Below are 10,927 nucleotides of genomic sequence, written 5' to 3'. Positions count from 1 at the left end.
ATGCAATCCTTTCAAGGTTACCTGCTTATGGTGATCCAAAGAAAGTGAGGCTGGAGCCACACATTTTAATGGCGCGAGCACATCCCAGCTGCCATAAGGCAAGAGACGGGGTACACCCTGGACGGGTCGCCAATCTGTCGCAGGGCTAACGCAGAGACAGACAACCATTCACACCTATGGGTAATTTAGGATCACCAATTAGCTAACCCCACTAACTGCATGTCTTTGGACTGTGGGAGGAAGGGTTAGGGATAGGTGAAGGTGGACCACCGCATGTCCCCTTAAAGAAAAAAGACCTTGAGCAGTTCAGCTGTTGCCACTGGAAACTCCTCATGTCATCAGAGGGCTCCTATTTCATCTCGGGATTATCAGACGTAGTAACTTGTAAAGAGGGTAATGTGACTGGGATGAAGCCTGAACTCACCATCGTTGGGATACATTGGTCCAGGACTAATGATTGATATCAAGTGTGGCTTTCTGTGTAGCTAATGAGACTACAGATCTTGATTATGGATGAGCAATGGGCATTTAGTGTGTGTGTGTGTGAGCTGCAGGACGTTTTGTGGCATAGGCGCGTTCATCATTCATCATCATGAGTTGTGCCGCCAGGAAAGTTGACAGATAGCAAGGGGGTTAGCTGTTCGAGTGCTAGGAGGGGAGGTTTGCTGGCTTCTTTAGCTAGTCCAGCCCAATCAGAGGAAAGTGAGTTGTGTCATTGCTCCTCAATGTGCTGTGGCCTTGAACGCTGCAGCCATTAATTAATGTGTGGCTTCCTGTGCACGCCAGTGGAGTGAGAGGGCCCCACGAGCCCAGACCCTGGGATGGGGTCTCTCATTTTAGAGATGGATATTTTTATTTCCCCTCCCACTTCCACCTGATGAACCCTTTTTTGAACAGTTGGAAAGTTTAACGTCACATTCAGTGTAATCACTGTTTATTCTGTCAACAAATACAACGCAGCTCTAAACCTGGAAACTGCTCGTAATAGCACCGAAACATTTATGCTGGTGTAATTCTCGGGTACGATTATCTGGTGCTACGTTGCTTTTAAAGTCTCGATCTGGACTAATAAAAGACGGAAGGAAAAGATCTACAAATGAAAATCAGATTGTTCCGATTTTGCAGAACTGCAATGTGTTTGCAAATTATTATTAATTACTTACATTATTTAAAATACAGTCTTGTTGACTGACTACTGGACAATGTGTTGTGCTACATACGTTACCTGCTTTCTCGGGTTTTTTGGACGCTGAACAGTTGCTATTTTTGAGAATGTGTAAAACTCCCCTCTTAGCCATTGTATGAAGCTGAGAGGCCAAGACCATGCATCCTCAATCAATTTCCCAGGCTGTAGTTCTGCAACCCAGCTTGCAAAACCCAGGTCCCCTTTAGTCGCTCCCTTTTCATCCTCCTTTTACCTTTGTCAAACAATGGATCCTTCCCTATTTCACACTGAATCCCCCAAACACTGTGTGAATAAAGTTAGTCCAACATGCGGCCCTAAACCCACCCTGAGACTGCTGCGGGCAGCCACACTCACAGAATTGTGTGTTAATAGTCCAATTAGATAATTGCCATCTTTCACTCCTTTTCCTCTCTGTTTCCCATAAAGGCATGAATGGCACTCAGGGAGGGGGGCAGCCTGAAGAGGGCTTCTGGCCAGCTAAGGTGACAAGAAGGGCCAGAGAATGTTCCTTGCACTAGCCCGCTGGTTTGAATTGAATCTTTGTGGCCTAATCAATGGTCTTATTGGATTACTGGCCACTGCTGTGTTCAGAGATATTGTTTCACTGACAATGAAAACAGCAAAGAGTTGGTGGCTGGGTGGGTGGGTAGTGGGTTGGAAGGCGAGTGGTGGAGAGAGGTAGGGGCCATTTCAGGGGTATGCGTGCATGAGAGAGAGCGTAGGCAGCCCAAAGCACTAATGACAAGTTTTGTTCCCCTTTTTTGTCTCCTTCAAATATGCAGGTTAAGATTGCGAGAGCTGAAGATGGCTTTTAGGGTGCAATCATTTGAATACTGAAGGACCTCGCTGGGCTTTTCTCTTTGACCGAATCACATGATGACACAGGAAACTTAAACACAATTCTCATTTAAGAGGAGCCCAGCATTGTTGTGGTGATCCGGCTGACTAAGTCATCATTGCCTTCATAAATTTTGCTATGTGTGGATTTTTTCATTACCCTTTGTTAGCTATCTCTCTCACACTCTGTCTCCCTCTCTGGCTCACTCCCAGTTTCTCTTGCCTACAACAGCGTAGTGACAAGATCTGCACGTTGCAGAATTCCACTGATTGGAGAGAAAGCCAACGGGAAAAATGAGATCAAAGTTCACTGACAGGCTGCAGCAACAAGGTACGCTGTAAAAAGTCAGTGGGACAAAATAACCAGCCGCGTTCTGGCACCGGAAGAACGACGTGTCCGGGAACTTTTTTGGGCTCCGGTCGACTCGTACCTCTGCGATTGTGTGCGGGAGGCTTGGTTGCGAGACAAGACCAATCATTTGTCTTGATACCCTGCACTGAGAGCAGGCAAACTGAGGGGGACGGAACGAACAAACCCCTCTATCAAGACCTGATCTATTTCCCCAAACAATTTTGTGTATTCATGAGGTTACGCAAATGTGGAGGCAGCAAAATTACCGTAATCAATTGAAACAGGCAGTGCGCATCCATGGCTCTGATTATTTGGAGATCATCTATCAGCCTGATGGCTGTGTAACGAGGAAAGGGGGGCATTGAATTACTATTGAGATTTACTGAGAAGTCCATGATCATTGGGCAAGGGAGTTTGGTCAGTGATAATAGGACTCCTTGGTCTGGCGGCGGCGGAAGTATTTCTCCAAACATTAGATAGCTGACTCTGCACTGCTGAAAGGTGCTGTTTTGAAACTAAAACCCATAGTGTCCGGACAGGCTGGTGAGCTGCATTCTCCATAATCTCCTTTTCCCCCCACCTGACAAAGGAAAATCAGAGGTGGACGAGCGGCGGCTCTAAGAGGATAAACTGAGCATGGAGGTCAGATACAACCAAGAGACTGAAGGGATGGTGCTGAAGAATGGACTAAAGGAGGGGAAAGATGGCAAGGACTCCCAGGGCAGCCTGACCAAAAGCTTCCTCAAGGACCAGCAGGACTCCTTTGCCCCCTCCGGGACCGTGGACACTTGTGACAAGAACAGAGGGAGCACAGGAGACCCAGACTACTGTCGGAGAATACTTGTTCGAGGTAATGTTCGTCCTTTGATTTCTAAGCTGTTATCAGTCTGTCGCACTCAGATGCATTTGACAAATTTGAAAAATGAGATTATCTTGAAAAAAAGTTGTAAAACAAGCTCCGTAATGTCACAGTGTGGTCGTTTAGTTCATTAAGAGGACGCCGACCGCTCATCAGCCTTTGTAGATCGGAAGCACTTTACTGAACTTTAAGCCTAACACCAGAAGGTTTTTCTTTTTTAAAATATAGTTTGATAAACTCACTTCTTCTTATTTTATTGCTCCAGGATTAAAAATGTAAGAGAACTGAATTATCTGCTGTGTTACATGCACATGCTTTTTTAAGACAATGACAAAACGTTTAGAATTAATATTTTAACATTAATTATTGCAACGATTTTAGGATTTGCTGTTAAAATAAGCAGATTTAAATGTGCCTTCCCAGGTATATCCCCTATATTTTCAGAGTTATAAAGATGAGTAATCAGAGGGAAAATACGCACACACTTTGTTATTATTGCTATTTAACATCAACAAATGATGCATCGCATTAAATGCATGAGAGAACAGCTAAGAGTGTCACTGTGTGTTTTCTGTCACGAGTGTTGGAAAACAAATAATAACTATAATACCTACACAAAACCACTTGTTTAATAAATGTAAAAAGCACATTAAGGTTTTCAATTAAAATATTTTACTCTATAAATAAAATTATACAACAATTATTTATTCATTTTTTCACAGCATAATCTGAAATAATAGAAAACATAAGCAGACTGTAAAGATATGTTTTATTCTTTTGTCTTTTGTGCAGGGTCGTGTGAATGAAAAATAAATAGGCTCACTTTGATTTAATGTTTTTTATTATAAACTTAAATTAAATGTTCAGTTTTCTGCAAAGCATTTCACAGTCACACTGATGAAAAGAAATCATTTGGAGTACGTCACACTTCAATGTTACTCCGAATGCACCTCCACTCCTGTGGCTTTATGAAATATGATTCTAGTAATAATAAATCAAATTATATTAATAACTGAGATGATGTCAAATCTGTCTTCATTGTGTCCTGTTGCCTCTGTGAATTATTTTGCTGCTTGTTGCAGATGCTAAAGGCTCCATAAGAGAAATCATCCTGCCCAAAGGTTTGGACTTGGACCGGCCGAAGCGTACCCGCACCTCCTTCACTGCAGAGCAGCTCTACTGTTTAGAGATGGAGTTTCAGAGGTGTCAGTATGTGGTTGGAAGGGAACGCACAGAATTGGCCCGTCAGCTCAACCTCTCTGAAACTCAGGTATGCACCCAGCAACGCCGCCATGGATTTAAACAAAGTGTCTTTATGCACTGAACCATCAGCTTTTTCCTGTTAGCGTTTCAGCACGTAGGAAGGTGGATGTAACCACATAATTAAATTAATTTCAGTTCATTTTCAAGCACATGAAATTATAACATTAATTATGACTCAGAGGCCATTTACTGTTTATTTAAGTTGGAATTTTTTTGTGTTTTAAGGAGATATTTTTACACATAATTACACTTTGATTGTGAAACATGATTTTCATGCTGGTCACTGGTTTGCATGCTTCATGGAAAAAAATCTTCAACCCACAGTAACCATTAAAAATCATATCTAAGCAGTTGTAACTTACTGTTTTAGAGAGACCCCAAAAACATTTGATTTGAGCTTCTAATAAAAAATGAAATTCAAATAGAGCAATCCTGTGTTTACTGTCTGACTGAGATGTGTGCTGGCCGTAGGAAAGCTCACGATTTGTCTTCATGCTGTACGTGTGGGGTCAGCACAGGTTCATGTAGTGGGTGAACTGTGTTTGCTCTTTGTACCAGATTCCACAGCGAGTCACTCCGGCGATCCCAGCCTGTTTCAGCGCCTGTGGCTCGTCTCTGGGATTTTTAACACCGGTGCTGTCGGGACCTCAGTTTGCACTTTGTGTTAATGTGGTTTTTGCCACAGCTGAATGAACTTGACCTTGAGAAAAGGCCGGCAAGAGGTCATAATTAGACACAACTAACAGCAACGGCTGTGCATATTTTAACCTAGCTGTGTGTTAACATTTTAAATGTTTTACATTTTCATGAGAGCAACACAACCACTGTTCCCCACGCGCAACTATTCATTTTCTCATATAAACGTCAGACAGAAAACGAACTTATCAATGCTTAGTTTTCTGGAATGAGACTCGGCTGTGTGCAGCAGTTTGAAGCTCCAGTTTCACATCTTTGCACTGAGTCCACTCAGGACACCACCTTGTTCAGTCTTTATGTTGTGGACGGAGATTATTGGACAGAGCAGTGGCGTTTCTTCACTTTGTGTAAAGAATTAACCCACAGACTATAGCGAGGAGGGAAAGTATTCACGTGTGGAGTAGCACCAGGACTGAGCTGGGCGCTTGCTGATGATTGGTACGTGTATATTTTGCTCCTTACTAAAATAGTCTCATGTTTCGGCTACATTTCATATTTTAAATTATACGGCTTATTAAAACGGAACTATTAAAATGTCACATTAAATAAAATGATGGATAAAAGAAATGTAAATATAATAAAAATGGACGAAAGGCGTAATTTATTGTGAAAGTACAACAGCGAGCCTATATTAAGCACCGTGAGGTAAATATAAATACATAAATAAATAAATACATAAATATTTATTTATTACATAAACATTTTATTTAATAAATCATAAATCAAAATGAATTAAAAATGGAATACTTGCTAGTTTAACCAGTTACAGCAGTAATATCCTCAGGCATGGAAATACATTTTTCCTGCTGCAGATTTCACTTTCACAGTTTTCAATAAATCTCTAAAATGTTAGAAATATATTTTATTATGACTAATTTATTTAATTCAAATTAAGTTGAACATTTTCTGTTCATCACATATTATTTTTAAGGGGCAAAAAGTGTCACTGTCAAATATTACATTTAAGATTTCTTTCATTTGTCTGAGGATATTTCGCGAAGTTTCGCCTTCATTTCCAGGGTCGGTGAATCCTGTGGTGGTAATAAAAGAAGTCGCTGAAGTCATTGCAGTTAATTATCCCCACTCTGAGTGAAGATACAGAGAAACAAGTATGGAGCAGGTTTACTGTGAATGTGGTATTCAGGCTTTTGTTTCCATAGAAATATGTTGAGATTTTAAGCTCTTAATGTTAATAGGAGGCTATTTTAAAGAACACAAATGCTGACGAGTCACGTTCAGAATTGAGCAGCTGGTTATTAATCTTTGTGGGTCATTTATTTTCCAATAAATAACATCGCAGCGCAGCAGTCAAACATAATGGGCAGATTCCCATGTTTTTGTTCACCGATGGCTCTGTTGGGCCGTGTGTGGTTTGTGCCACGTTTGACTGAATCACCTGTCGGTTAGTCTGCATGACTGAATGGAGTCACTGTATTTTGTGGTCATTGTCTGTGCTTATTAAAATGTCTGCACTTATATGGCTGTTACACTTTAGCACGGCTGTAACGCTGCATCTGCACGGGGGAAGGGAAGGCAGCTGCCGCTGTACTCTGTGCAGACGAGCTGTTTTAGACTTCACACAGCAGATATCAGTGAATATTAGTCTTTCTTTCATTTTATACCAGCACACAATATTTATATATTCATGCACAGGATTTGGATCTGTGAGCATGCGCTCTACGTATAGCACAGCCACAGAGGAACTGCATATGATTATTATTTCTCAGAAGGCTCTCTCTTTTGTGTTTGAATCTAGGTGAAAGTCTGGTTCCAGAACCGCCGTACTAAGCAGAAGAAGGACCAGGGGAAGGACTCTGAGCTGCGTTCGGTAGTTTCAGAAACAGCAGCCACCTGCAGTGTCCTCAGACTGCTGGAGCAGGGCCGGCTGCTGACGCCTCCCGGCCTGCCGGGCCTCCTGCCTCATTGCGGCGGCGGCACTCTGGGCTCTGCCCTGCGGCCGCCCTCCATGGCCATGGCCAGCAACGGCAGCAGTAGCAGCAGCAGTAGCGGAGGAAGCACCGGCACAGCAGGCGGCAGCCCCCCGCTACCCGCCGTCACCAGCTCAGGGACAGTGGCAAGCTTGCAAAGCTCACCGGCAGCTCACAGCCTTTTCAGCTTCCCTATGCCCTCCTTACTCAGTGGCGTCGCCACCCGCATTTCCTCCAACCCCCTCTCCATGGCGGGCTCCCTGGCTGGAAACCTGCAGGAACTTTCTGCTCGCTACCTGAGTTCCTCTGCCTTTGAGCCTTACTCGCGGACCAATGGCAAAGAATCCATGGACAAGAAAATCCTGGAATAATGTTTTTACATAGACGGAGTCCTGTTTCCTCAGGACACGTGCCGGTTATTTTCCTTGGCTGTTATTGTCATTTTCTGGTTTCGAGCTGTCTCTTCATCTGTCTGTGTCATGTTTTGTAGCAGTTCATGTATTCCAGTTGCGCATCTGGCGCCTTGTACAAGGAAGCAAACATAAGCTCGTCTTAACAAAGAAAAGGTGGCAGTGGGGAGATTTTGCACAAGAAGTTCATAAAGGACTTTATAAAAGAGAATTAGAGAGATATACACTGGGAGAGTACTAACAGATGTCTTTCTGTTAATAAACAAATATTTAGTCCAAAAACCAACTATATACTGAAGCGCGTAGAGAATACAGCTGCTACTGTGGTGCATACAGGCTACGGCAGGGCGCTGAAGACTGGTGACGAGAACTGTAAAGTTATGGTGATGTTGTTGAACTGTGTTCTTTGATTGTGATGGGTAGGTGCGTGTCAGAGCAGTGAGTAGATATAGACAAACAACATGAGACGTCAAACACCTGAGCAGCAGTTTGTGTCATCCTGATAATTCAGCGCTTTTAAAATTTTACCTTAGCAAGGCCAATTTCCTGAAATAGAATTAAAGAAGGGGTCGAGTGTGCGATTACAGGCCAGAGTGAAACCCAGGCGATCAGAGATGCAGATGTGTCATAAGAGCATCTTTTGTAAATCTGTATTATCTTTGAACCAAAACAGAATCCCGAACAATGTCGTCATACAGCATGAGAGCTGTTCACACACACACACACACACACACACACATATATATAAGTGTGTGTGTGACTGTAATTCCACTACGAGTTCTCCAGGTTCTGGTGTACAGTTTCTGTTGTGTGTTGGAGCTGAGCACAGGTACGAGCTACTGAAAGGGAGAAAAGGCTTTTCAGCTGAAACTGTTTGCTTTGTTGAACGCTACAAGGTAACAGCTTTTTCAATCATTAAGACAACCGTTCCTGTGCAAAATTTCTTAAATCCACAGCCTTCAGAAAAGATTAAGGCCGATGATTCTTGTGGAGACTGAATGAAATTATTGTAGTACTCAAGTACTGGAAATGCAAAATGTACCTTAAAGTTGTTATTTTATTGTAAATTATTTACTTCTGTAATTAATAGATTATTAGTATATCTGGAAAATAATGAATGAATGAATGTATTAGCAGGGTTGAGGATTCAATCAAAAGCTCTTTGGTGCTGTTGTTGTGAAATATCTTGAAATTTGTGAAACGTGTGGTTCAAATGTTGATATATATTATGTATACGGCTGCAGACAAAGACAAGTGTGTTTTTTTTCTTCCATACATGTTGCTATAAATTAAGTTATGATAAATCTCATGACTGTCATACCTCCTCTACACGCGCCTGATGTGATGCTTGCTGATGTTGTTCCCACTCATCCTTTGACTGGAGGGAACAAAAGCTATGAAGCAACACAGTGGACTAACGTGTTGCAGTGACAGTGTAATTTTATTAGGGCTGTACAGCTATTTATATAAGCAAACGTTTTATTAATTTTGTACAAAAGATATCAGAAACAGTAGAAAAAACTGCCTTTTTTCCTTTTTCCAAACTCTAAAACAATGAAATCAACAAAGGCCGGAGCAGACGGCGGAGGCAGGATCTTCTTGCTGCGAGGCAGCAGTGCTAACCACCGTCCCACCATGCTGCCCCGGCTCCTACGTTCTCCCTGTGGGTTCTCTCCGGGATAATGGTGCCAGTTCAGTTCAGACATTCGTTTCAGTTTTCACAAATGTGAGTTTCTGTATTTTCTGACTAAAATCTACACAACAAAAGGAAACAGTTGACTAGAGCGTTCGTTTCCACATCTGGTTCGCCCTTTTGTTTTCCTGTGAACTCGAAACAATAACCTTTAGGGCTAGCAGCCAGTATCCTGTTTTTCACCTGCTCCACCAACTAATGAGTCGGCTGGACGGGAGAGCTGCAGCGTTCACCCAGTCCTCCAAACACACTTTAACAAACTCCTCCTAAAAGTTTCTCTCAGTCTAATTTCAAGTTATTTTCAGTAAATTTGAAGAAAACAAAATTTGCATAGAATCGTGTTTTTAGTCATTTAACACATTTGCATAAATGAATATTAGAAATAAAAGGAAAACTTCCAAAGACCTCTTGTAATCATTGGTCTCGCTCTCTGTTAGTGAAAACACGGCTAAAACGTCTTGAACCTCGACAACTGTCGATAGCAATGAAGACTCATAATAATACAACGGTCGTGTTTTATAATTTAACGTTAACATAGCAGCACACAGTGGCGGTTTGTCAGACGACTCTGAGAACTCTTAGTTTGTTTGTTCTCTTCTGAGTTCAGCCCTGCTTGTTTCTGCAGAACAATAACACCAGACATGTAAAACTGAGGCTTTTTGTTCGCAGAGCCAAAGAAACCAATCCTTCCCACTGTGTCTTGGGAATCTCTCCAGAGGAAAAAATAAAGGTTACATTTATGCCTCCTATGCCTCTCAACCCCATTCTGGAGGCCCCCATCCATTCTCTCCCTTCACCCTTAGTCCAATTAGAAGAAGGTCGGGGAGGTTTTTGTAAGTGTGCTGGGTTGTTGAAGGGGTATCTGTGTTTTTCATGTGCAGACCACCAACATATTTTCTCTCATTACATCGTCCTGTCTTTAAACTCAGGTCTTAGGAGATGACAGAAAGCCTACATTCTGTCCAGTATTCAGTATCTGTATTTCGCCCTCGGTTAAGCTAGTACGTCCCACTATTCATCACTCACTGAAGACAAAAACAACAGCCCCCAGTTGCTTTTCAGGCTGGCGAAGAGTCAGAGCACTAGCCAAATATTTCTATAACATTAACTCGTAATGACTCCTTGAATTTCTTTACAAATAAAATTTTAAATTATTCCTACCTGTCCCACAGACGTATCATTAAGTACAACTTTAAAACTATTCATATTTATTTAGACTTTTTTCTCTCTGCTTGATGTTCCTCAGTTAACCTCAATTAATACTTCCTCCCAACCATCTGCATGTCTGAAGCACATTTCAACATAATCACTCAAACGGTAAATGGTCTGTATTTGTATCGCGCTTTACACATCCAGTCATCCACCCATTCACACACTGGTGATGGCAGCTACATTGTAGCCACAGCCACCCTGGGGCGCACTGACAGAGGTGAGGCTGCCGGACACTGGCGCCACCGGGCCCTCTGACCACCACCAGTAGGCAACGGGTGAAGTGTCTCGCCCAAGGACACAATGACCGAGACTGTCCGAGCCGGGGCTCGAACCGGCAACCTTCCAATAACAAGACGAACGTCCAACTCTTGAGCCACGATCGCCCCTGAAGTCCAAAGAAATCCTACCATTAATTAATGCTTTGATTTTAAATATGATCAATCTATCTCTGTTATTGAGGGGTACGCACCACAAGCCTTTAGGTGGCAGTA

General features: G+C 42.4%; 1 protein-coding gene across 1 annotated transcript; it reads left to right on the top strand.

The window, feature by feature from the left end:
• The first annotated feature begins 1,917 nt into the window (after nt 1–1,917).
• On the top strand, nt 1,918–9,496 carry vax1 (ventral anterior homeobox 1). Its single transcript, XM_085428542.1, has 3 exons — nt 1,918–3,225; nt 4,317–4,504; nt 6,950–9,496. Exons 1-3 carry the CDS (start codon nt 3,012–3,014, stop codon nt 7,490–7,492), a joined length of 945 nt encoding a protein of 314 aa, XP_085284668.1. The 5' UTR covers nt 1,918–3,011; the 3' UTR covers nt 7,493–9,496.
• The last annotated feature ends 1,431 nt before the right edge of the window (nt 9,497–10,927 follow it).

Source organism: Rhamphochromis longiceps, linkage group LG13 (genome assembly GCF_057381845.1).
Source record: "Rhamphochromis longiceps isolate RC_006_pf linkage group LG13, R_longiceps_female_GT1.1, whole genome shotgun sequence".
Classification (NCBI taxonomy): domain Eukaryota; kingdom Metazoa; phylum Chordata; class Actinopteri; order Cichliformes; family Cichlidae; genus Rhamphochromis; species Rhamphochromis longiceps.
The sequence above is the reverse complement of the archived record's forward strand: the minus strand, read 5'-3'. Positions and strand labels throughout refer to the sequence as shown.

What these genes read in the sequence shown, in the direction of transcription:
- vax1 (XM_085428542.1), top strand. Translation starts at nt 3,012, where the DNA reads ATGGAGGTCAGATACAACCAAGAGACTGAAGGGATGGTGCTGAAGAAT. An exon ending in TCGGAGAATACTTGTTCGAG is followed by an intron (nt 3,226 to 4,316) that starts GTAATGTTCGTC and finishes TGCTTGTTGCAG; the next exon opens with ATGCTAAAGGCTCCATAAGA. An exon ending in TCAACCTCTCTGAAACTCAG is followed by an intron (nt 4,505 to 6,949) that starts GTATGCACCCAG and finishes GTTTGAATCTAG; the next exon opens with GTGAAAGTCTGGTTCCAGAA.